The 27,639-nt window shown below is 43.0% G+C and overlaps 2 protein-coding genes across 4 annotated transcripts in view; one reads left to right on the forward strand and one right to left on the reverse strand.

The window, feature by feature from the left end:
- PRKG1 (protein kinase cGMP-dependent 1) overlaps positions 1 to 27,639 on the forward strand; it is a 1,260,290-nt gene that overhangs the window by 675,336 nt on the left and 557,315 nt on the right. The gene's annotated exons all lie outside the window — the stretch shown is intronic.
- On the reverse strand, positions 24,095 to 26,746 carry CSTF2T (cleavage stimulation factor subunit 2 tau variant). Its single transcript, XM_060643148.3, has one exon. It carries the CDS (start codon positions 26,434 to 26,436, stop codon positions 24,541 to 24,543), a length of 1,896 nt encoding a protein of 631 aa, XP_060499131.1. The 5' UTR covers positions 26,437 to 26,746; the 3' UTR covers positions 24,095 to 24,540.

A 27,639-nucleotide genomic window follows, 5' to 3' on the forward strand; every position in this document is an offset into this window, starting at 1 on the left:
TTACCAGCACCCAGCCAGGGAAGCCACTGATGGGGAGGGTCCGAGAAGGCTTCTGGCAGAAGCACGTCGACCAAATTTTGCCTTCAGTCCGAGGGAAGTGAACACTGTTTGGGCGTTCACGGGTGTCTAATGTCCGAGCATGGCTGGGGATAGGATTTTTTAGGTGATAAATAAATACAAGTAAAAATCCTTAGCCCACATCACCACCACACGAGATCCACTCGCCTTGGACTCTCTGGGGATGGGGCCCAGGAATCCGCATTTTTTTTTGTTTTTTTGTTTTTTTTGTTTTTTTTTCAGAAGCATCTAGGAGATTTTCCTATGCAGTCAGGTGTGTGAACCACCCATTAAATAGAGCCTGGCTGTGTTTGGCTTATCTTCTCTCCAAAAGATAAGGGGTTAGTTATCTAGGTTTCATGGTTTTCTAGGGAGAGGTCACTTCGCATTAAAAAAAGGTTCATGGTTTTCATTTTTCTATTTCACAGACACCAGAAAGGAGGAGGCCGTGCCGTAGGTAAATATCTTGTTTGGAGGCAGCTGATACAAGCTGCAGACACAAGGTCGCTGGGGTGCCAGAAAGTACTGAGACAGGGTTTCTTGGTGGGGTCAAGTCTGAGACAGTGGCTAAATATTTCACACAAGCTACCCCGGGAGCCTCAGGGCGAACCTCCCTCATTGCCTTGGAGTCTAATGTACTGATGTTTGGGGGGACGACTGTGGGGAATTGTTACTCTAAACATTCTCCGGATTCTTCTGTCTGATTTGCATCATACACCCATTCATTGGTAATTACGAATTTTAATAACTATTGAGCACATAGTATCATGCCAGGTATGAGTGTAGATACTGAAAATACAATGGTGAAGATAAGGTTCCTAACATTTAGATCTTATTCTTCCCTCACTTCAGCTATTGTTTCTTATTCCTACAAGTGTCTTTTGTTTTATGTGGTCCCTCTGCTTAAAATCTATCTTGAAGTCTATAACCGCATTTTACGTGCAGGTGAAAATCACTGCTCTCTGCAAAAGGGCTTGTTTTGCCAGCATAGTGCCAAAGAAGGAGGCTCACGGTTTTCTCTTTTTTCTTCTCTTTTTCTTATTGGCTTTTGGCTGACTTCTTGATGGCAACAGTTGCCAGGTGTCCAGGCTCATCGAAACAGAGCTGTTCTCTCCGGAGCTCAGGAAGGTCTTACTTGGGGATTGCTTTGGACCACTAGGGGTATTTTCCCCCCAACTCCCGTGATTTTCTTTTTCATAATTGGTCTGTCTCACCGAGATCTTTCTCACATGGCACTCTGAGCTTTTCATTTCCCTCCCTAAAACCCTTAACTTTCTCCCTCTGTCATTGAGCACAGAGATCAAACTCTTCAGCTCCTCTGTCGAGGCCCTGGAGATGCAGACCTCGCCTGATCTCCCGCTAGTCGTTCCTAGCCTCCTTCTCCCCAAACCATTTATACAGTTCTCCAACAGTGCTGTGCTGGTTCATTCCCTCTTGGTTCAAACAAGCCCTCTCCCCAGGGTGGCTTCCTGCTAACTCCTCAGTCTTCAAAGTTCAGTTCTGATCCAAGAACACTTCTCTGAATACCCGCAGATTCGGATTCTTCTGACTGTGCTTCTGTAGTCCCACACCCTGTAGTACTCGGTGCTGCCTTCTGCTTGGCTGTTCCCTCCATCTGGACGCCTCACCTCCTTCAGGGCAGAGCATCTGCTCTGAGTACCTGGAACAGCATGGACACTGAGTAAATGCTCCATCAGTTGGAGCTGGGTCCCATTTGGTTATGTTGGCACATGGTGGGCGTTGCATCAATGCTTGCTAAAAGATTAAGTGGATAAAATGGGCTGGTTATACTTGTATTTCTTGTCTCCTGGATACTCCATATTGTAGAAGAGTCTATTAAAAATGAAGCGGTGTATTTATTTATCTAAGTATGTGGGGACTGTCCGTTGATGAGCAGTTGTAATGATGCAGATTAGCAATAGAAATACCTAGTCAGTCGATCCTCTTTGATTTTGAGCTGTTACCCAAAAGGATATTGAGCCATAAAATAACTTACGTCCTCTGTGTCTGTCCCACCCAGTGTGTGAGCTGCGAGCCACCGGTGGCAAATGACCAATTGATGCAATAAATTTAAATATATTTTAAAATTCAGTTCCTCGGTCTCAATGGCTACATAAAGCTAGTAGCTGCCATACTGAAAGCATCAACATCAAATATTATATTTAAATTAGTTATTTAGTGACAGTTTCATTAACTGGAAGTTTGCCCATTTTGCTTTTTTTTATTTATTTTTTTATTTTTTTTTTTGTTTCAACGTTTATTTATTTTTGAGACAGAGAGAGACAGAGCATGAATGGGGGAGGAGCAGAGAGAGAGGGAGACACAGAATCGGAAGCAGGCTCCAGGCTCCGGGCCATCAGCCCAGAGCCCGATGCGGGGCTCGAACTCACGGACGGTGAGATCGTGACTTGAGCTGAAGTCGGACGCTTAACCGACTGAGCCACCCAGGCGCCCCAACCCATTTTGCTTTTATTGTGGATAAGTAAAAATACGAGAAGAAATATGGTGGTTATAAGTAAATACTCTTCAAAACAGGATGACTACTTTATATAAATCTGCTTATAGCAACTAAAAAGCATTTGTGAAATTCATGCCAAGTAAATATTAAAGAAGATACTCCTGAGGAATTCCCAGATAAAACTCACATTCCCTTGAAAAAAAATGTGCTACTTTGGATTTCAGTGTAATTCATTATTGTGGTGGTTTCCAAGTTAGGGCAGAATAAGCTTAATTGTAAGATTTATGTTATTTTACCACACTTAGGCTGATTGCATTTCATGAAAGCTTTTCCCAATATATATAATTTTGTAAGATCATTTTCTTAAGTCAGGCTCAGAAACACTAGGTGTGTGTAAAACACAAAACAGTGAATGAGGATTCATCAAAACATACTATTTTGGTGCATTTATTCGGAAGGTTTTAATTGACACTATAGCATGGTATATACCATCTCTGAGACTGTGAAGAAAGGACTGGCCTTATGCAAACACTTCATTCATAAGACAGGCATTTGAGATGCGTGTACCCTGTGTATGGCATTATAACAAATAGTGCGAATATTTCCCCAAACATTTTTTTTTATTGGGTCGTTAAAATTTGCTGTAGCTACAGGGAAACACATTTTTGAAAATCTATCCTCCGTTGTACTGGATAAAGCTATAGGGAATAGAAATGTTTAAGCCACAAAAGCTCAAGCTTGATAAAACTCTGATACCATTTCTGTTGGTTTGTCTGAAACAAGACTTCAGGAGCTTGAAACCTCTTGGGTCAAACAGAGTCAGCTGTTAGAGGGTTTTTCCACATAAGATTGCCTCTACCATTGTAAACTTTGTATTAGATTTCTTCTGGTACAAAATACAGTTTTACTACGTAAGGAAATACAAGAAAAGCGGTAAAGGAGAGAGGTAACATCTTTCTTTCCGTGCCTGGAACTTATGGTCCTTGAACAGACCACTCTAGTTTAAAACATCTCCTTTAGTTACTGACTTTTCTCGGGAGTTCTTTCCTTTTCCTCTCCTGGAGTGGAGGTCCTTATAGCTGAGCTGTCTTCAGTTCCTTTTTCTCTCCGAGTATTGGGAGCCGTGAGCAGAGCCGGCTCGTGTTTTCACATTGCTCTTCTGGTGTCTGTGTCCACAGTTTTATTTGTTAAGAAATAATATCAACATCTAGCGCCAGTCACGTATCAAGGGCTTGCTGTATGCAGGGGTGGTGCAGGGTTGATGTGCAGGGGTTGATATGCAGGCGTGGTGCCGGGTGTGTTGACAAAAAATGCTCTCAACCAGCCTAGGAGATAGTTCACTCCACATTCTGAAAATGAGGAAAAGCAAGGAGTCACGGAGGTACTATTGCTAAAGCCAGAATCTGAACACAGGCAGAGGCCAAGCTGTTTTGTACAACACTGTATCGCCTCCCTGGAAAGGCACCCTCTCTATTCACTTCAGATTCAACTAATGTCTTCACAGTGTAGGGGGCGGACAGAGCTTCCCTCAACCCTCTTAGGGTCCCTGGCTAGCTCTGAAAGTTAAACATACCAAGACAGATTAACAAGAGCAAAGCATGCAAATTTCTTGGATGGCAGTCTTACGGGATACAGGAGACTTCCTAAGGAAATAAAGACTGGAATAAATTGTTGTGACCCAAGTATTTTTATGCAAGGTTTGATGAAGAGTGGATAGAAATATGATAGGTCAGAGAATGTGAGTTAAGTGTAGTAAACGGGGGAGAAATGTAGTGAGGTCTATGGTTCTTCTAGGAGTCCCTTAGTCTTTGAAGGTAAGGGTGTTCCTTTCCTCGGGGTATTGGGATGTACCTCCCACAGGAGAGTTTTAGGACCTGTAAGGGTGGCCTTCCTGCTTCTGCCATTTTTTTCAAACTCCATCAGCTTAAGATATTCACTATGCCAAGATGCCAGATTTTGGGGTAGTGTGTCCTGAAACCCACCAAGAGGTATGAACCATGAAAATGATAAGCTACGTTTTCCAAAAGGCTATAAGAATGTATCCAAAAGCCCTCGCTTCTCCCACCGTGACTTGATTCCTCCTATGGTAGGTCCATTGTTAAATCACTAAAGAACTAATTTCATGTTTTAGAAACGTGGTCCTCTGACCACCTGCTTACCTAAAATAGAAATACCAAAATCATAAAACATTTTATTTTATTTTCAGCCAAGAGATTACAGAGAAAAGACATTTCTCCAAAGACATACCAACAGCCAATGAGTAGCCCATGAAAATATACTGGACATCATTAGCCATCACAGAAATTCAAATGAAAGCTACAAGGGGATCCTGCATCATATCCATTTGGATGGCTGTAATGAAAAATAATTACCCAGTGTTGCCAAATATGTGGAGAACTGGAACCTCATTTGTTGCTGGTGGGAATGTAAAACAGTGCAGTCGTTTTGGAAAACAGTATGACCGTTCTTCTAAAGGTTGACATAGACTTACCATATGAGGTATCAGTTTCGCTCCTAGGTATATACCTAATGGAATTGAAGCATCTGGGCGCACAAACACATGCACACACATGTCCACAGTACCGCCATTTATAATAGCCGAAAAGTAGAAATAACACAAATATCTATTACCTGGTGAGTGGATGAACAGAAATGGTATACCTGTGCAATGGAATATTCTGGGGGAATAAAGAGGAATGAAGCGGTGATGCATGCTACAGTGTGGATGACTCTTGAAAACGTGCCGAGTGAAAGTAGTCACAGAAGACCACGTGTTGTACGATTCTATTTACACAGTCTGCTGAGAGTGTCTGTAGAGACAGAAAGCAGATCGTTGGTTTCCTAGGGCTGAGTGAGGAGTAGGGAGTGGATGTCATGAGTATAGGGTTTCCTTATTAGGGGGATGAACGTGTTCTAAATTTAGGTTGTTGCAATGGCTGCACAATAGTGAATATACCAAAAATCATTGCATCGCATGCTTTACATAGGAACATTTTATGATTTGTAAGTTATATGTTAGTAAAATGGGTGTTTTTAAAAAATCACGGGAAAAATAGATCTCAGGATTGTTTAAATTAGCTATTGACTAGAATAACCCACAAGTGCATTTTTATAGATTTTCTTATGAACTATTGTTATTCCACATAAATGTGTTTACATTTTAAGTTCTGTCTTTCATTTTTTCCTCTCTGTTCCGTCAAAGCTAAGGCTCAGTACTTGGTTCTTGGAAGGAAGGAAAAAAATATGTAAGGACAAAAGGTTGATTTTTATAGATCTTTCACTGTTGCCTAAAAATCACCTCTTCTAGACTTGTGATGACTTTCTCACTCAGGGAAATGAGCCTGATGTTCTTTCAACCAGTCCAGTGTGAAAACTCTTATGCCTTCTCTCTAATCCCTTTTTTTTAAGTTTATTATTTTGAGAAGGAGAGTGGGTAGGGAGAGGGATAGGGAGAGGACCAGAGACAGAGAGAGAATCCTAAGCAGGCTCCACGCTGCCAGCTCAGAGCCTGACACGGGGCTTAATCCCAAAAACCGTGAACCTGAGCTGAAATCAAGAGTCAGATGTTTAATCAACTGAGCCACCTAGGCACCCCTCTCTAACGCCTCCTCAAAGCATAATGATGTAATGGGGAGAGTAAGGGCTGGGGATCCGACAAATGTGGGTTCAATGGTACTTCTGCCTTCTGTAAGCTCTGTGACTCACGACCAGCCTTTTAGCTCCCGAAGCATTTTTCTTCCAACTGCCTCCATGTTTTAATCAAATCAGCGACGATGTATGTCAAGTGCCTGGCGTTTAGTAGGCTCTTGATAGATGCTTTTATATTATTAGCCATGACCCAGCCTCCCCAAAGAGGGCATCGAATGCAACTTAAGACTGAAATCTGTGTTAGTACTGGAGTACCTGAAAGACCCTTGCTGCCACCACGCCCCTCCCTGAAGCACAAATCTCTCCTACCCCCAATCTCGTGGCCGATGCCTGAAATCCCACTGTTACAAGCTCTTTTCAGCAATTCAGAATATTTGATCATGGTGTAAATGAAGGTGCCAGTTGGAGTAAAAATATTCTAAACAATGATATTTCACGTCTGGATCAATGTAAATGAGTTTTTCTTCCTTATGAAAACAAAGCAATGAAGGCTTTACTAGTACGGCATACAGGAGCCAAAGGACACACTACGTGCCCAAAGATGAGCTGGAAAGAAATCACTCACTTGGGATGGCAGCCATGATCATGTATGCAGAGCAGGTCTGTGGTTTGAGGGGGCTTAGTGAACAACAACGACGACCGTTCAGCCCTGCCCTCAACTTGCCTTATTCCTTCTCTCCCTTGAAGAGCAAATCTGTACAGAGACACCACTTTCCAGCCCTGGTCATTGTGAGATTCCACGCACCACAGCGTTGGCCCTGACAGAAGATGACTTTCACAATCCTGCCTTGGCTGGTCCTGGCTGTGTCAGTGGGCAGCCCGTCACTCTTCCCCCTCCTTATGCATAAATCCTGAGTGAAAGAGAATGGACAAGAGATGCAGAAAAGCCTGTCTACCCGTCTATGGGGAGAATCCATCTCTAATTCTTCAGGAGGGGCAGCTCTGGGCCATTTTCAAGTGATGCTACTCTGGGCCATTTTCAAGTGATGCTATTGTTGCTCGAGGCTCAACTAGTTTGCATGTCCCAGCAGAGGCACTAACTAGGGGGAAAATTGCTAAAACCTGTTTATCTGAAAACAGTGACAACAAAATCCGTATCCACCAAAGATCCCATAGCTCCTCTCCTTTCCAATTCACAAAGCATTCTAATTAAGCAAATTCTGTTTCCCCTCTAGGCAAACAAAGCCTCAAATTAGGATGGGATAGAAGTAGTGAGAACACATGTGGAAATGAGAGATTCCCGTGTTCCAAGGTCATCGTCACAGAACCACCATGGGGCTTTGATATCACCACTTGAAAGGCCTTGACTTGAATTTAAATTTGTGTGTGCTAGACATGTGGAGCTAAATCACTTAAACCCAGCATAAGCTTTTCTTTAAGGAGAAAAAAATTCTACTTTGCTTCATTTACAAATGTTGATTTGGTTAATTTTTACCCTTAATTATGTTAAGGTGTAAAGAGAAAGTTGAAAACCACAAATTATGGCACAGTTTCGATACCACTTCTGGTAACTCTGGAGGGAGAGAGTTAATAGAACAAATGCTGGGCAGATACTTTTAACTGCTTTTGTTAGAGGAATATTTAGAGGAGATTCACAAAATATTTGGCAGGAGAACTCTGGTAGAGGGTTTATTCTCATTGAAACATAAGCAGGATGATTTTGTGGTTTCAAGATTTCTTCTGTTGTCTAGATGATTAGCTGTGTGAAGATTAGTTAGGAAATATTCCTGGGTTATAGGCAGAAACATTCACAAAAGGAATTGTAGTATCTGAGTGTAAACTCAGTATTCTTGGTGGGGTAGTATATCTTGCCAGGAAGACTGTGAGATTTGCAGATTACCAAACAATTTGGGTTTTATGAGAGAAATTTTATAAAAGGTGGCATTCATGTGACAGAGTCACTCTTAGTCACTCCTTGGCTGAAATAAGTTTTGATGTGTGACGTTTCTGGTGATAAAATGAACTAAATGTAACTATATTGCTTCTAATTGATTTGCCACAGCTTTCCCTCCACCACTGAGAAAACAGGGTCACACCTAGAGACAAAACGTGAACTCAAGTGGTTTTTCCATTCCAACTATAGTATTTTATGTTCCATTTCCTAGTAAGCCTAATGTTCACTAGGTTATCTGTGAAGGAACAGGATTTCTGTTTGCTTGTTTTTCAATCTGACTTCTGGTAGAAGACTATCTCTTTATTTACCTAAGCTTGGGTAGGCAAAAATAAAAACCCACTGTTGGGATTACATCAAACTAAAAAGCTTTTGCACAGTTGAAGGAAACAGTCAACAAAATGAAAAGGCAACTTAAGAAATGGCAGAATATATTTGCAAATGATATATGCAATAAAGGATTGATAACTAAACAATATAAAGAATTCATGCAACTCAACACCAAAATGCCCCACATAATCTGAGAAATGGACAGATTACTTAGATGTACATTTTTCCCAAGAAAACATACAGATGGCCAAGGGACATACAGAAAGATGCCCAACATCACTAATCATTAGGGAAATGCAAAACCACAATGAGATAGCATCTCACACCATCAGAATGGATACTGTCAAAAAGATAAGATTTTTGCCAAGTTTTGATCTTCTGTGCCAATGGAAAGAAAGCTATTTGGATAAAATTAAAATACCTTTTACAGAGCAGGAAGATGGCATAGTAGGAGGACCCTAGGCTTGCTTCTTCCTGTGAACACATCATCTTAAATGCCCCAGAAATCAACCTATAATACTGACTGAACAAACTTCACCAACTAAAGGGAGAAAAGAGGTCACATCAAAGAAAGTAAGAAGTGTGGGGACATGGCTTAGGGGAGGGGTGGATAGTGGGTACTACAGAGAGAAGGGAGTCATGGGCATGGAGATGCACACGAGAGAGAGTAAGGGGCCCACAGGGGAATACAAAAGGAGAACACTTCCCCATAGCTATTGGCTTGGTAAGTGATAGGGGCTGAATTTCATGAATTCTAATAATGGTCAGGGCTTAAAGCCTGGAGTTTTAAAGGTCAGTGGGCTTGGCTGGGGTGGAGCCTGGAGGGCACTGCACTCCTTCTGGGGAGAAGGCAGGCAAACAACCCGGGGGCAGACAGCATGGAAACAGCCATCTGAACACCTGGGGTAAAAAACAGGGAGATTATTCACCTTTATCACAGTGCATCCCAGAGGCAACCTTCAGGGAGACACTTCTTCTGGAGCAAAGGCCTTAGCTTTTACCATGTCCATCACCCACCACTCAGCATAAACACAGAGCCACCTGAGGGAAACAGTGCAGCACCTACACTTGCTTACATCAAGACCCACTCCCTGTGCTCTTGTGGAGCTACCCCTCTCAGTCACACTTGCCTCAGTTCCAACATGGTGGGCCCTCCCCCAGAAGACCAGCCAAAACCCCTACCCACACCATGTCCCCCAATCAGAGTTCTGCAGGACCTCAGTTCTGGTGGAGGTGGCATCAGATGTCATTTCACAAGCAGATTAGAGTGCACCTAGTTAAAACTCACCACATTCAGGCCAGGGACCAAACACTGCCCACAGCAGGCAAGGAGAGCCTCTGCAGACCACTGGCCTAAAGGACAGAGCAGCCAAAACACAACAGCAGAGCACATGCAGTGACACGCTGGAGACATTCCCTGAAGCACCAGGCTCTGGGCACTACATGACCTTTTCTTCATAAGGTCATTACTTTCAGGAGCAGGAAACCTAACTGAATTTTCTAACACAGAGAAGGCAGAGACTTAGACAAATTGCAAAGATGGAAGAATCTATCCCAAATGAAAGAACAAGATGAAGCCATGGCCAGAGATCTAAGTGAAACAGATACAAGTAATAAGAATTTAAAGTAGTCATCATAAGGATACTCACTGGGCCTGAGAGAAGAACAGCAGACATCAGGGAGACCCTTACCACAGAGATAAAAGAGTTAAAAATGAATCTGAAAGAAAGAATGCAATAAATGAGATTGGAAACAGGCTTGATGCAATGAATACAAGGATGGAGGAAGCAGAGGAGTGACTTTGTGACCTAGAAGACAAAATAAAGGAAAATAATGAAACTGAGTAAAAGCATGAGAGAATTATGCAACATAAGAATAGATACAGGGAACTCAGTGACTCCCATCAAATGTATAACATATGTATCATAGGATTCCCAGAAGAAGAGAGAAAAAAGGGGAAAGAAAATGTATTTGAAGAAATAATAGCTTAAAATTTTCGTAATTGGGTGAAGGAAACAGATCCAGATCCAGGAGGCACAGAGAGCTCCCATCAAAACCAACAAAATCAGGCCAACACCAAGACCTATTGTAATTGAATTTGCAAAATATAGTGATAAAAAAAAATCTTAAAAGCAGCAAAAGAATCATTAACTTACAATGTAAAACTCATAAGGCTAGCTGAAGATTTCTCCACAGAAACTCGGCAGGCCTGGAGGGAGTGGCGGGATATATTCAAAGTGCCTACTGGGAAAAATTTGCAGCATGAATACTGTATCCAGCAAGGCTGTCATTCAGAATAGAAGTAGAGATAAAGAGTTTCCCAGATAAACAAAAACTAAAGGAGTCCACGAGCACTAAACCAGCCCTGTAAGAAACATTAAAAGGGACTCTGAGTGGAAAGGGGAGACCAAACATGACCTTATAAATGTAGGAAACACAAAAGCATTGAAAAATAAATATTTCTGTAAATATCATCCAAGGAACACACACACAAAAAGGATATGAAATATTATAACATAGACCTAAAACATGGGGAGGAGAGGAGAAAAGAATGGGTTCAAACTTGAAGCACCATAAACTTAATATAGACTTCTATTTGAAGAAGAAGTTATATACAAACCTGATGGTAACCATATACCAAAGACTACTAATAAACATGCAAAGAATAAAAAGAAAGAAATCCAAATATGTCACAAAAGAAAATCAGCAAAACACGAACAAGAGAAAGACAAGAAAGGATTAGAGAAAATTTCTAAAACCAGTCACAAAACAAATAATAAAATGGCAATAAATATGTATTATCGATAATTAATTTGAATGTAAATGGACCAAACACTCCAATCAAAAGACATAAGGTATCAGAATGGGTAAAAAAAACAAAACCCAGGGCACCTGGGTGGCTCAGTCCATTGAGCGTCTGACTTCGGCTCAGGGCATGATCTCACAGTTTGTGGGTTCAAGCCCCGCATCAGGCTCTGTGCTGACCACTTGCTCAGAGCCTGGGACCTGCTTCAGATTCTGTGTCTCCTTCTCTTTCTGCCCCTCCCCGACTCATGCTTTGTCTCACTCTGTTTCTCAAAAACAAATGAATGTAAAAAAAAAAAAAGAAAGAAAGAAAGAAAGAAAAAGCCCACCTACATGCTGCCTGTAAGAGACTCATTTTAGACCTAAAGGCATCTGCATATTAAAGAATGTTACAGAAATATTTGTCATGCACATAAATGTCAAAAGAAAGCCACGGTAGTAATACTTGTATCAGATAAACAAGACTTTAAAACAAAAACCATAACAAGAAACAAAGATGGGCACTGTATAATCATAAAGGGGACAATCCAATAAGAAGATAAAAATTGTAAATATTTATAAACCAATATGGAAGCACCCAAATACATAAAACAGTTAATAACAAACATAAAGGAACTAATTGATAGTAATATAATAATAGTAGGGGACATTAACACCACCCTTATATCAATGGATACATCATCTAAACAAAATAAACAAGGAAGCAATGACTTTGAATGGCACACTGGAACAGATGGACTTAACAGATATATTCAGAACATTCCATCCTAAAATAGCAGAATACACACATTCTTTTCAAGTGCACATGGAACATTCTCCAAAATAGATCATACATTGGTCCACAAAACAGGCCTCAACAAATACAAAAAGATTGAAGTCATACCATGTACTTTTTCTGACCACAGCACTGTTAAACTAGAATTCAACCACAAGAAAAAATTTGGAAAGAGCACAAATACATGGAGGTTAAACAACATGTTACCAGACAATGGGTCAACCAATAAATCAAAGAAGAAATAAAAAAAATACATGGGAGGGGCACCTGGGTGGCTCAGTTGGTTAAGTGTCCAACTTAGGCTCAGGTCACGATCTCGCGGTTTGTGAGTTTGAGCCCCATGTCGGGCTCTGTGCTGACAGCTCAGAGCCTGGAGCCTGCTTTGGATTCTGTGTCTCCCTCTCTGTCTTCCCCTCCCCCTCTCACACTCAGTCTCTCACTCTTTCTCAAAAATAAATAAACATTAACAAAATTTTTAAAAAATACATGGGAAAAAATGAAAATGAAAACACAACGACCCAAATGAAACCAGGTGCTAGTTCTTTGAAAAAATTAATGAAATTGATAAACCTCTGGCCATACTTCTCAAAAAGAAAAGAGAAAGGACCCAAATAAATAAAATCACAAAGTAGAGATGAGAATTAACAACCAACACCACAGAAATACAAATAAGAGAATAATACGAAAAATTATATTCCAACAACTTGGACAACCTAGAAGAAATGGATAAGTTCCTAGAAACATATAAATGACCAAAACTAAATCAGGAATAAACAGAAAATTTGATCAGATCAATAATCAGTAATGAAATTCAGTCAGTAACTGAAAATCTTCTAAGAAACCAAAGTCCAGCACCAGATGGCTTTATAGACGAATTCTACCAAACATTTACAGAACTAATTTCTTGTCAAACTGTTTAAAAACATAGAGGAGGGAAGAAAACTTCACAAATTCATTCTGTGAGGCCAGCATTACCCTGATACCAAAACCATATAATGACTTTACTGAAAAAGAGAACTATAGGCCAATAGCTCTGTTGAACATAGATGCAAAAATTCTCAATAAAATACTAGAAAACTAAGTCCAACAATACAGTAAAAACATAATTCACCATGATGATGTGGGATTTGTTCCTGGGCTGCAAGCATGGTTCAATATTTGCAAATCAATGTGATACACCGCATTAATAAAAGAAAGGTAAGAACCATATGATTATTCCAGTAAACCAGAAAAAGCATTTGGCAAGGTACAAATCAATTCATGATAAAAACCTTCAACAAAGAGGTTTAGAGAGAACATAACTCAACATAATAAAGGCCATATATGAAAAACCCACAGCTAGCATCATCTGAAATGGGGAAAAGCTGAGATCTTTTCCCTTCAGGTCAGTAACAAGATAAGGATGTCCACTCTTACCACTTACATTCAACATAGTACTAGAGGTCCCAGCCACAACAATCAGACAACAGAAAGAAATAAAAGGCACCCACATTGGTAAGGAAGCAGTCAAACTTTCACTGTTTGCAGATAACTTCATACTCTATACAGAATACCTGAAAGACTCCACCAAAAAACTGCTAGAAATGATAAGTGAATTCAGTAAAATTGTGGGATACGAAAATCAATATACAGAAATCTGTTGCCTTTCTGTACACCAATAATGAAGTGGAAGAAAGAGAAATTAAGAAAATAGTCCCATTTACAGTTGTACCTAAAATAACAAGATACCTAGGAATAAGCCTAACCAAAGGTCAGAGACCTGTACTCTGAAAACTGTAAAACACTAATGAAAGAAACTGAAGACACAAAGAAATGGGAAAACATCCTATGGTCATGGATTAGAAGAAAACATATTGTTAAAATGTCTATACTACCCAAAGCTGGCTAGCTAGCTAGCTAAAGTAGGCTCCACACCCAATGTGGGGCTCGAGCTTATGATCCTGCCTGAGATTGTCACATACTCTCCTGGCTGAGCCAGCCAGGAGCCCCCAGTCTACACATTTAATGCAATCCCTATCAAAATACCAATAGCATTTTTCACAGAGCTAGAACAAACAATTCTAAAATTTGCATGGAATCACAAAAGACCTCAAATAGCCAGAGGAATCTTGAGAAAGAAAAGCAGAGCTGGAAGCATCTGGTTTTCAAGTTGTATCACAAGCTGTAGTGATCAAGACAGTATGGTTCTGGCACAAAAACAGACATATAGATCAATGGAACATAAGAGAAAACTGAGAAATGAAGCCACAATTATATGGTCATTTAATCTTTGACAAAGAAGGAAAGAATATGCAATGGAAAAAAAAAACAGTCTCTTCAACAAATGGTGTCGGGAAAACTGGACAGCTTCATGCAAAAGAATGAAGCCGCCTATCTTCTAAGACCATATACAAAAATAAATTCAAAATGAATTAAAGACCTAGATGGGAGACCTGGAACCATAAAAATCCTAGAAGATAGCACAGGCAGTAATTTGTCTGATGTTGGCTGTAACAGCATCTTTCTAGATGTGTCTGTCTCCTGAGGCAAGAGAAATAAAAGCAAAAATAAACTCTTGGGACTACATCAAAATAAAAAGCTTCTGCACAGCAAAGGAAACAACCAGCAAAGCTAAAGACACCCTATGGAATGGGAGAAGATATTTGCAAATGATATATGCAATAAAGGTTTTGTATCCAAAATCTATAAAAAACTTATCAAACTCAAAACCCCAAAACCTAGAAATCCAATTATAAAAGGTCAGGAGACACAAACCAACATTTCAACAGAGGGTACATCCAAATGGCCAACAGACACATGAAAAAGATGCTCAACATCACTCATCAGCAGGGAAATACAAATCAAAACTGCAATGAGATATCACCTCACACCTGTCAGAATGGCTGAAATCAACAACAAAAAACAACAGCTGTTGGTGAGGGTGTTGAGAAAGAGGAACCCTCCTGCACTGTTGGTGGGAATGCAAACTGGTGCGGCCACCATAAAAACCAGTATGGAGGCTCTTCAAAACGTTTAAAACAGAACTACCCTGTGATCCAGAAATCACACTACATATATATATATATATATATATATATAGAGAGAGAGAGAGAGAGAGAGAGAGAGAGAGAGAGAGAGAGAATTGTTTTAAGCCAAATAAGTCAGAGAAAGGCAAATATCATATGATTTCACTCATATAGGGAATTTAAGAAACAAAACAACAAAGCAAAGGGGATAAAGGAGGGAGGCAAACCAAGAAACAGACTCCTAATTACAGAGAACACACTGATGGTCACCAGAGGGGAGGTAGGTGGGGGATAGTTGAAATCCGTGATGGAGATTAAGGAATGCACTTGTCATGATGAGCACAGGGTGATGTCTGGAAGTGTTGAATTACTATGTTGTACTCCTGAGACTAATATTACGCTGTATGTTCACTCCCTGGAATTTAAATAGAAATTTAAAAAAATAATAAGGTTTGGTAACATCCTCCCCCCATGCTCAATCCTTTCTATTCATCATAATATTGTTAAATTCCTTTTTTTCTCCCAGTTTTATGTATTTTAAAATTAGGCTTAAGCAATGCTTCTCAAACGTTTGTTTATATGTGAATCACCTGCAGATCTTATTAAATGCAGATTCCGATGCGGCTAGTCTGGGGTGGGCTTCACATTCTGCATTTCTAATAGGCTTCCCAGTGATGCTGATGCTGTGGGTCCAAGGACCATGTTTTCAGTAGCAAGAGTTTATTTTATTTATTTATCTCTTAAAGTCTATTTATTTATTTTGAGAGAGAGCACGTGAAAGTGAGAGAGAGAATCCCAAGCAGGCTCTGTGCTAACAGCGTAGGGCTGGATCTCATGAACCGTGAGTGAGATCATGACTTGAACCGAAACCAAGAGTTGGAAGCTTAACCAACTGGGCCACCCAGGCGACCCATCATTAGCAAGAGTTGAAAGCGCACTCCGTGTCCTTGAGCATATAACAACAGGCAAGGGCAGAAGGAGGAGGTCTAGAATGGGGGCCTGTTGGTATGTTTCCTGGGTAAGCCCTGCGGAGTTGGAAGAAAAACAACTGTGATACCAAACTTCAGATTATAGTTCCTCAAGGATCTTTCTCCCTCCAGTACCTAAGAAACTAATGCAAGAAAACTGAAGGTTTTGATGTAATGCTTTGTCTACGATGATCAGTTTCAACCTTTCTTTCAAGTGTACCAAGGGTTGAGACACTTGCAAGTACTTTGAGGACCTAAATGTAAATCTCAGAGATTTTTTTTTTCAAGTATTTTTTCAATCATCTTGCCCCCATCAAATTTAATAATCCCTTTTCAACCACTTGTCTTTGTCAAATCTTTTTAAGACATTCTACCTAGTTTTCATAGAAATAATGTTTTTGACATTCACATAAGTAATGTATCTATGTCTGTCTTTACATACATTACAAAAATGAGTGAAATTGGCACAAGCTGCTTTATGAACAAACACAGCTGATGTGATGGACATGTATTCATCACAGTGATGCAGGCAGGCGGGGTCCAAGAACCCAGGGGAAGATCCTGTTGGACCAGTCAATGCAGGACAGAAATCAAATGTAAACCAGAGGAGGTGGAAATGGTTTGTTGAATAGTGTAAGTGACACAAAATAGCAGACAGAGTGTCCCGGAGATCTGGAAAGGAAAGGAAAATGAGTCTCGCCATTGCTTGGGGCTAGGGGTTTGTATGGGAAGAGGTCTAGGGTACGTGTCCCTCCAGGAATCCAGGGTAAGGTCCCATCAGAAGCGAGGACCAGGTGAATAATAAAGGTTATTCCATAAGTTACCCGAGGCAGGGGTATCGATGCTGGCGTCAGCCAAGGTTTGTTCAAAGCTAATGTCCCGTAACATGTTCAGGATCTGGCTCTTTTTGGACATTACCAGGTGTTTGGGACATAGGCAAAACTCAGAGAATGATTACTTGCTTCCCCTCTGAGGTGGGAACGGAGCTTCTTTAGTTTATTTAGAGGCAACATACAGAACATGAGTATATGGGCCTCACAGAAAAACAGCAGGGATGGACCGTTATACTTCATGAAAAGCTAGGAATTTAAAAAATGCCATACCTTTTTTTGTTGTTCTGGATGTTCATATGTTTGGTTGGTTGATCGATTCTGCAGAATTTTACTTGCTGAACCGGTGGCTCAACTGTTTTTCTAGTTCACATTTGTCAAGCTAGATACAAAATTCCAATTGAATCTCAAGCTCTGTTTTTGCAGAGTATAACAGGAATTGTAAGCTCGCTGTAGGTAGAGTGACTTTCCTACCTCAACAGATTTCATAGAAACAGCCTTTTATTTTTTGCCATCATATTCCATATTATACACACGTGCTACATACCTATATCTATACAACTCTGCCTATGCCTATAGCCTTATCTGTGTATTATAGCAGGAGTGCAACCAGCATAAATTTGGGAACAGACACAATCGACACCATAAATGTAACATGGCCGTAATGAAGAGTAACTCATGAATGGTAACCAGCAAGTTTGTCTCATGTATATAACCATGTTTGGCAAAAGGATTGGAAGGCATGGATTGGTGGTAAGTCGTGCTCAGCTAAGAGAGCCATTGTTTAAAAACAAGTAAGAGGGGTGCCTGGGTGGCTCAATTGGTTAAGCGTCCGACTTCGGCTCAGGTCGTGCTCTCACGACTCATAGGTTGGATCCCTGTATCGGGCTCTGTGCTGACAGTTCGGAGCCTGGAGCCTGCTTCGGATTCTGTGTCTCCCTCTCTCTCTGCCCCTCCCCACTCATGCTCACTCTCTTTCTCTTTCTCAAAAAACAAACATTAAAAAAATAAAAAAATAAATAAAAAAACAAGTAAGGCAAGGAGACGAGAGAATGGGGAGAACATTTGAACTGGGGTGTTCAAGAAAAGCCTCCCTGAGTAAAGTGATATGGAAGTTAAAGCCTCGGGAAAGAGAATGAACTAGCCCCTCAGAGGCCTGGGGAAAGAGTGGGGTAAGAGAACTTCCAAGTATAAAGCTGAGAGATGAAAATGAGCCCATGAATTCAAGGAAGCGATGCTAGGCCCAAAGGAGCCACAGCAGTGAGCCAGGGGCCCAAAGTTAGCACGTGAGATTGGCTTAGGGCTTTATGGTACACGGTAAGGATGTGGGATTTTATTCTAAGAGCAAAGTGACTCACAAGAGGCTTTAAACAAGGGAATGGCATAATCTGACTTTTTGTTATTTTTTTAATCAGTGTGGCTTCTCTGTGGACATTACATGGTGGGTTCTTTTCAATTAATAACAGATCAATTAAAGAACTTTGTTTTTACCAAGTATGCTATACATAAGTGCATTCCAGAGCTGTTGGCATTTAATATTATATATATGGTTCTCATTTTATAGATTTTTCGATTGAAAAACATGTTGCCCTTTTGGCTTAATATTTGTGAAAAATGCAAAAGAGTTGTGGGAGAAAGGTAGACAGCGGGTTAGCATTCTAGGATATTTTTCTGCTCCATATACTTCATGAAAAGCTAGGAATTTAAAAAGTGCCCTACGTTTTTTTGCTGTTCTGGATGTTTATATGTTTGGTTGGTTGGTTGATTGATTTTGCAGAATTTTACTTGCTGAACCGGTGGCTCAACCGTTTTACTAGTTCATGTTTGTCAAGCTCGACACTAAAAATTTCAATTGAATCTCAAGCTCTGTTTTTGCAGAGTATAACAGGAATGGTAAGCTCAGAGCATTACAGGGCCCGGCAAGCCACTGTGTGAATCACACCTGAGGCTGGGCCCGTGGCCACGTTGGAGAACACATGTTGCGCGCAAATGCACTCAAATTCAACATTTTGAGATGTTGGGCAGGTCACCCACAAAATATCTGCAGGCTCCGTTGACCCACAGGTCACAGATGGGGGTCCCTTGTCCAAAGATATTTAGAGCCTCTGAAGGACAAAACTGACAACATTGATGGCAGGAAGGGCAAAAGTAGTTGCTTCCAGAGATTTCAACAGTGTAATTCGTCTCTTCTTTAAAATAGACAAGGATCTTTTTCTCTGCGGACTGGCATGCACAGAAATATAAAAACATTTTGGGTATAGGCTTATCTTAAGACAGGAATTATATCCTAGTAATAGGCGGTGGTTGTGTTTATGCTCATAGAGCCAGGTTTGCATCTGGAAATGCTTGAATCCCTTCTTCTTTATGTCACTGTATTACTTAACATGTGAATAAGGGTGATGTTTGGGACATAGAGTGTGATTTTGTGGATGTTAATGCACCAAACAAGCCTCACTGAGGCCATTTCATCACATTATTAACCCAAATATATGATTGTTAATGTGGTCCGTGCTTTGAATGTTATCAAAAGTGAACGTGAAGGCAAAGGAAGTCGGCGACTGAGCTATAGCAGGTGTTCTGTGTTCTGTGCAATGTCCGGGGGTAAAGAGATAGATTCATAAACAAATGTGGCAGTTGGCCACATGTTCACTCCAGGCAGCAAGGTGAGTGGAGCAAAGGCGGGAAGGTACACAGAAGTGGCTCAGACTTTTGCAATAGAATTACTGAATAATATTAGTAATGGAAGGAGGCAGAGTTTTGATTAAAACAGCTAATTAAGTGAAGAGACAAAATAATTGTGTGGGGTAACTGCTGATTTCATGGCTTGCTGCCCAAGAGATAATCCACTGTACTTTCGTGATAGACAAATAAGTCATCAAACCAATTAGCTTTATTTATTTTTTTGTTAAAAATTTTTTTCATGCTTATTTATTTTTGACAGAGATAGAGAGACAGAGAGAGACAGAATGTGAGCAGGGGAGGGGCAGAGAGAGAGGGAGACCCAGAGTCCGAAGCAGGCTCCAGGCTCTGAGCTGTCAGCACAGAGCCCGACGAGGGGCTCGAACTCACAAACTGAGAGATCATGACCTGAGCCAAAGTCAGATGCTCAGCTGACTGAGCCACCCAGACACCCCAAGCCACCCAGGAGCCCCACGATTTGCTTTTTTTAAAGGACCAACCTTCAGGACATATGGGATTGATTTCCAGTGTCTGCAGAGTTAATATATACTGAATCACATAAAAGCAATTATGGCTGAAAATGTGTATTTTATTCTAAGTCTTTGATAATTAGTTACCTACCTTTGGCACCTAAATTAACTCCTATTTATCAAGAATTGTCCTTAATGGAATACTTCAACTTGTTTTTCTAGGATAATACTTCAGTATTTTTATGTACAGTATTTAATAATCATGGAGTTTGTTATTTTTGACAGTGCTACCCTAATGTCACCTTTGATGCAATATAGGTCCTTTACTGACATAAGGTTTAAACTGAGGTAGAAAAGTATCAAGAAGAAACATGCTAGGGGCACCCGGGTGGATCATTTGGTTAAGCGTCCGACTTCGGCTCAGGTCATGATCTCACAGTTCGTGAGTTTCAAGCCCCACATCGGGCTCTGCGCTGATAGCTCAGAGCCTGGAGCCCGCTTCGAATCCTGTGTCTCCCTCTTTCTCTCTGCCCCTCCCCTGCTTGCGTGCGTGCACGCGTTCTCCCTCTCTCTCTCATAAATAAACAAACAAACAACATTTTAAAAAGAAGAAACAGGCTAGTTAACACCTTATGTAAAAGGCAGTTTGTAATGTGAATATTTGTAATGCTCAATTTTCCACCAAAGGAGTGTTTGTTTGAAGGTGCATAAAAGCCAATGAAAATATTAAAAGATGTAGGGGCGCCTGGGTGGCTCAGTCGGTTGGGCGTCTGACTTCAGCTCAGGTCACGATCTCGCGGTCTGTGAGTTCGAGCCCCGCGTCGGGCTCTGGGCTGATGGCTCAGAGCCTGGAGCCTGCTTCCGATTCTGTGTCTCCCTCTCTCTCTGCCCCTCCCCCATTCATGCTCTGTCTCTCTCTGTCTCAAAAATAAATAAACATTAAAAAAAATTTTAAAAAAAAGATATAGTGAAGATTTGCAGTATGCATATGTATGGAACATATTAGCAAAATATATACCAATATCATATTCATAGTATTAAAGTTAATATTAATTATATGCTTTTAAGTATAGTAATTGCCTTAAAATGCAGTAGTTCTTGACTGTAGACCATTCTTGACCAGAGACTGATGAGAGCAAGTCAACCAGAAGTCTGTCTAGACATTAGCTGACAATATAGAGCCGCAAGAGGCTGATATATTGTGAGCGGACTGAGATGTGACTGATAACTCACTTTTCCCTGGCGTGGTAGGTTGCTGCATATAATTACCCTTACACTTCATCAGTCCTGAGAGGAAGGCCAGACACACCATAGGAAATTGGGGTCCCTGTGCTTAGTCAGTGTCCCATCAGAACATGGGAAAGCAATCAGCTTTGCAAATTGAGATATTAAGGCTTTTGGTTTGTTTTGTTGTTGTTTTTAAGCTTTTTTACCATTAGAATTCTGAAAAGAGTAGTTCAAAAATCATATATGATCTTTATTAGATTAGCTTACCTTCACCTGGGTTTCACATTGGCTTGTATCTTATCAAATAACTCTTAAAATTAGGAGTCCTGGGGAGCCTGGGTGTTTCAGTCGGTTAACAGTCCGACTTCAGCTCAGGTCATGATCTCATGGTTCTTGAGTTCAAGCCCCGCATTGGGCTCCGTGCTGACAGCTCAGAGCCTGGAGCCTGCTTCAGATTTCTGTGTCTCCCTCTCTCTTTGCCCCTCCCCTGCTTGTGCTCTCTCTCTTTCTCTCTCAAAGATAAATGAACATTTAAAAAAAAATTAGAAGTCCTGGAACATCAGCAGACATTAAAACACATCTTGATATTAATCATCAGTAATGTAAGAGGGGAATGGCTAATAGGCAGACACTGGTTAAAGTTGCCCATTTCGTATTCCCAACAAACAAACTGCTCAAAAGGAATAAGCCCTGAAAAGGTATTTACAAATCAGGGTTTCACCCCACCGTCTTTAAGCATCGTTCTAATGAATGAGTTTGTGATTGCATTTATAGCCTATCCATATTTGGGGAAATGCAGGATGTAAAGGGTTGTAACCAGTGGGTATGGAGTAAAACAGCTGGGATTCTGATTGTAGCAGACACGTATTGCTTGCATCACCATCAAACGAAATGAGGCTCCATCCATCAGCAGTGAGAGAACTGGGTGAGGAGAACCTACCTTATCAGAGCAAAGGAGATTGTTTCTGTTACCTATTACTAATTTATTTTCTAATGTAACTAGTTGTACAGCTCATCTGTTCTGTGTGGAATCTAAATGTTTTGGGGGAACTTTATGTGCTCTTAATGGGATTCCCCCCCACCTCCCCAAGACTGGTAAGAACGTTTTGTCCTTCCTTCGCACCTGGTTTTGGTGTAGCGGGTACAGAAATGATGGTCCCTCTTTAGAGTTCCTGGTCCGTTAAAAGGGCGGGGTGGGGGGGGTGGGGGTGGGTAGAGGACAAAGTAAAATCGAGCACTGCAAGGTAACATGTGCCGTCAGTTATGACGGTACCTATAAGGTCTTCCTGGCATGCAGAGGATGGTTCTTTGTGGGGAACATAAGCGGAAGGAAGCCCAGTATCTGGACGTGCACCAAGATGTTGCTATCGATACCAACCATGGAATAATGTCTTTTGTTATTTCAGCCATGTAACTATACAGATAGTGGATCTAAGAAAGGGATTTCCTTCCATGCCTGCAAATTGTTGTTGTTTTTGTTTGCCTTTTTCATTTAAAGGGGAGAAAGGTATTCAGACCCATGGATTTCTCAAAATAGATTTCTTTTGGGTAATTCATTCATTAAAAATCAGATACTAAAGTCATCCTTAATTTTACATCCCTTTTATTCAGTCTGCATTGAACGATGCAGGTTTAACTACAACAGAGAGTGGAACATCTAAGTTTTCAGGGAGAGCCCTTCAGTGAAAGCTTTGGGATAAAGCATTTTTAACTTCCAAGCAATCAAGCCAACTCTGTGAATGAGTATTAACCAGAACTAGCATATATGGAAGGGAGAGTGGCCCTCTCCAATATGGAGGAAGCATAGAGAAAACAGGGGAAAGGGAACAGTATGAAAAACAATAAAAAACGAATAGACAGGAAATAGCACAAGGAAGAAACCTTTGTAAAAAAGAGTGAGGCACCCGTGTAAGACACAAAAACCTTATAAGAGGAAAAATTCAGTTTCCAAATCTCAGCTCTCTCCTTGTATTAAATGCTATTTTTTCCTCTATGACTTGACATTGGTTTTCTTCTCCGGAGTTAAGACCACCTGGTTATGTGACCAAACACATTTGGGTGTTTGTGCTTCTGTTAATTATTATTCGGTCTATGACACAAATTTTTATGTATCCACATCCTCAAGGCTTAAAAATAAACTAGGTAATAGCTCTAAACAAAATGTGCTAAGCCCCACCTTCCTAGTGATTTTTAAATCTCTCTCCTGGGTATCTGTACTGGACTAAATAGCTTTGTTACTTTTAAAATCTAAAAAGTGAGTTAATAACTAGCTGAGCACAGAATTCAGGCTATAAAGTATCACAATTATTCCAATAACACGGGGATAGATAAGAAGATCTGTAAGTAAGAAAACTAAAAGGCATGTTAAACATTGGAGAGACTAAGATTGTGAAGTCCCCATCCTGGCTGACCACATGGATGCCATCTGTGTATGGAAGCTGGTCACCAGGAAACCGAGAACTTGACTGCACGAAGCTCTCTATTTATGAGAAGTCCAATGGATGTGTACAACTCACCCAGATCACGTCCCTAGACACTGATTTTTAGAAAGGATGGGAGAGGATTACTTAGATTCATATTCAGGGCTTGAAAACTAGGGAGAAACGGGAAGGTACTGAGAGATACGGAGTCTAATCGGAGCCGACTTCGGTAACCGGGCTGATCCCAGAACTGTCCCAGCAAAGTCATCACTCTCCAGGCCAGGCCACGATATTGCTGGTCTTCGGTCAGATGATGAAACGCCACACCAGGTACATTCCTGGATTTTTCAGGTAGCATAGCTTTAGGAAAAAAACAATTCTAATACCGCAAGTTGAGACTTACCCTGTTAGCACTAACATTTTGAAATATCCCAAAACACTCTCACAATGTTTAACCTAGGACAGCATTCTTACTGACCCCAAAATAGGATTTTGTATTTTAAACGGCTTACCAAAAAATGTATCTTCTAATTTTGAGGTAAACTTCTTTATTTTCTTACACAACCAAGAATCTTAAACTATCTTAGTACATTACCAGCTTAACAAGTCATATTTTAGTATTATGTGCAGTTGTCACATTGTTTTACTCAATATTTAAAAAATGTAGTTAACATACCGTAGACACTTTTCATATTGCTTATTCTTTGTAATCTTATTTGGTAGAATATAACCATGTCCAGAGTTATTTTTGTATATTTACAGTGAATAAAAGTGAACAGACCCACTCCCCCCAACCCCCACCCCCATTAAAATAAACAGGAAAACAGAGAAAAATACAAAGACAACAAGATGAAGTAAGGTTCTGGGAGGGAAACCCTAATCATTCAAGTGTGGGGATGCAGCGGTCAGCTTTTTGCACCCATTCTCCATGCTACACAAAAACTTTGAGAATACTACCAAACACTGTCTAAGACCTTTCAAGAAGCTCCAGTAGATTTCTGAATTTGTTCCTTTAAAATCAGGATGCTCTGCCTTTGCTCAGGAGGCAGCATGGCGATCTGATCTGCAGTCAGTTGGAGAACCTGCATGATCAGAGCTGCCTTCTCTTGATCCTGCGGAGTTACCTGGCTCTGCCCAGGGCTAAAACTGCTCGGCTGGCCTCCACCTTGCTTACCGGCCCCCTGCATGCCCACTCCTTGTATGCCCGCCCCCTGCATGCCTGTTCCTTGTATGCCCGCCCCCTGCATGCCCGTTCCTTGTATGCCCGCCCCCTGCATGCCCGTTCCTTGTATGCCCGCCCCCTGCATGCCCGTTCCTTGTATGCCCGCCCCCTGCATGCCCGTTCCTTGTATGCCTGCCCCCTGCATGCCCGCTCCAGGATTTCCCACCCCTGAAATGCTCGAGACCTGTCTGGGTCCCTGAGGACCACCTGCCCCCATATTAATGGGACCAGGACCCTGGATTCCACCAGTCATAGGGCCTCTGGAGCTGGGGCCAGGGCCCCTTAGCTCCATTCCTCTTCCATCCATGCCTCTCGCTTCCATCCCTCTGGTTTCCATTGCACAGGTCTCCATTCCTCTTCTCTCCATTACTCGGGTCTCCAAGACTTCCGTCTCCATGGCTCGAGTCTCCATCCCTCGAGAATCTCTACTTCCTCTACCATCCATTGGGAGACCCCTTTGATCTATCATGGGTCCTCTGGGCTCTCCAATTAGCAGTCTGGGATCTGCTAATGGCCCTCCCCTCATCTCATGGGAGGAAGGGCCCCGGCCGTCGTGACCAGAGGCGTGGTGCATGGGGGGGCCCTGATGAGGTGGGCCAAGATAGCCTCTGGGCTCTACCTCCCCAGTGACTGAAAGCAAAGTCCCTCCACGGGGGTCGTTTGGAGCATCTCCTAACAGCCCTCGAGGAGGCAGGCCACCGGCAGTCATGGGTCCACGAGGTAGAGGAGCTCGGGGATCCGACATCTGCACCTGTCCCCGCTCTAAAGGCACTGGGCCGACGCCCGGCATCCCAACCTGGGGCTGCATTCCTCCCCCGGGCGTTAGGGAACCGGGCCCGGGTCCGGGAACCGCAGCTGGCATCGGCCCCGGGGCTGGGATCCCGCCCTGGATAGGGGTCTGCATCAGAGGAGGAATGTCTTTCACTGGCCGTCTGGCCATATGCTGCGGCTGAGGGGCTGGCGGGTTCTGCTGGTTCAGCAGGACGCTGGGTCCCGGGCACAGCCCCGGGCCGGGGCCGGGGCCGGACACGGGCTGAGATTTGCCCGGGATGAGCGGGGTGACGTGGATCTTGCGGTGCAGGATTTTCAGAGCAATCTCCGGGTCCATTATTCTCATCACCACCTGGGCCTGCAGCAGCGCATAGGCCAGCTGGGGGTTCTGAAGCAGCATGTTTCGCGCTTCCTGGTGGCTGTTCTGCACGCACAGCTTCATCTGCTTCATGAGCTCGAACATCTGCTCGGGGGGCAGACTGGCGACCGCCCTGGTGATGGACTCGGGGGCGTCTTCCGGGTCGATGGGGTCCCCGTAGGGCGAGTCGATGATGGGCGCCGCGGGCCCCAGGCTCTTGAGCTCCTCCTTGTTCTTCTCGCTGGCCGCGTTGTCCACCCGCAGCGCCCGGCCGCTGAACTCGCGCCCGTTGAGGTTGCGCATGGCGCTCAGCGCGGTCTCCTGGTCCTGGTACTCGCAGAAGCCATAGCCCTTGGGCTTGCCCGTCTCCCGGTCGTACACCAGCCGGAAACTGACCACAGAACCGACCTCCGAGAAAATGTCCTTCAGCTGCTCCTCGGTTGCCTCATACGGAATGTTCCCCACGAACACGGAACGCAGCGACCGATCCATCGCCGGGTCTCTCACCGCTAAACTCGACATGATTCCGGTTGGGCGCCCAGCGGAGAGCCGATTCTTTCCAAGAGTCGTCCTCTGGCGACCCACGCTTCCGCTGGGCACCGGAAGCGGCTCTCGGGCTCCGGGGCGGAACCCTCCGCGGGCCCGATCGAATCGTTCCGCTAAAGCCGCGGACGCCGCACCGCCTCTGTGCTCCCCTACCTACATTAGCTAATGCTTTGTGCCTCTGGTCTTTCGTGATTCTGCCAGTTCCTTATTTCCGAGAGGGACGATTCCCTTCTCGTGTCTCACCGTGAAGACTTCCCGCGGCCGGTGCAGGCTGACCACAGTCAAGATGGCCGCTCGGGCTTCACCATGGTAACGGGGAGCGGCCGCCTCCCGTGACGTCAGGGGCGGTTTTGCTTCCGTTTGCCCGGCGGGAAACCGCCAACCGTAAGCGGGTCTGGGCGGCGGCTTCTCTGTTCTGATGTTAGCGAGTCAGGTAGCCGTCCCTCCTCCCTCCGCTTTATTTAAGCCCTGTTTAAAACCCCACCCGGGACTGCGAGGGTAAAAGCGTGGGCGTTTCCGAGCGGTTGGGGATTTGCTCCTTGAACGACAACAGCCACAGCCCCGTTTTGGAAAACATTTGGGGAGAATAGCTGCCGAGGCCCCGCTGTCGCGGGGGCGGGGGCTTCCAGGCGCCTCTGCGGCAGCGGGCGGCGAGCCCGCGTGGGCCGCCCTCTTCCTTAGCCGTGTTAACCCACACGAACAGGCGCGATTCGTGAGCCAGCGCGGCTCGGGGCTGCGGAGCGCAAATGAGTCATTTCAGCCCCTCTCCCGCTGCAGGCTTTCGGATCGCTTCCGATCGCTGCAGACGGCTGGCGACGAATGCACCCCCTCCCCGGTGCAGGGCGCGGCCCCGTGGCACGTCCCTGCTGCCGCTGTGCCTGCGGCGTTTAACAGGTGTTAGGCGTGGAGCTTGCGCCGGGCTAGGCCGTTTGCTAAGCGGTCGGGAAAGAGCAAAGCTGGAATGTCCTTTAATTTTTAAAGTAATGTCTACAGCCAGCGTGGGGCTCCAACCGGAGCTCAAGGGGCGGGGAGTGTGGGCTCTCCCCACCAAGCCAGCCAGGCCCCCTAAAAGCCACAGCATTCTTAACCAGGTTGGTCTGTCCTAGTTCCTGTGCGGCATCCCTTGTAGCAAGGAGGCACCTCCCAGGAGATGTACAGGTTTTTTCTTTACGGAAGGAG

The sequence above is a fragment of the Panthera onca genome, chromosome D2 (assembly GCF_046562875.1).
Source record: "Panthera onca isolate mPanOnc1 chromosome D2, mPanOnc1 haplotype 2, whole genome shotgun sequence".
NCBI lineage: Eukaryota > Metazoa > Chordata > Mammalia > Carnivora > Felidae > Panthera > Panthera onca.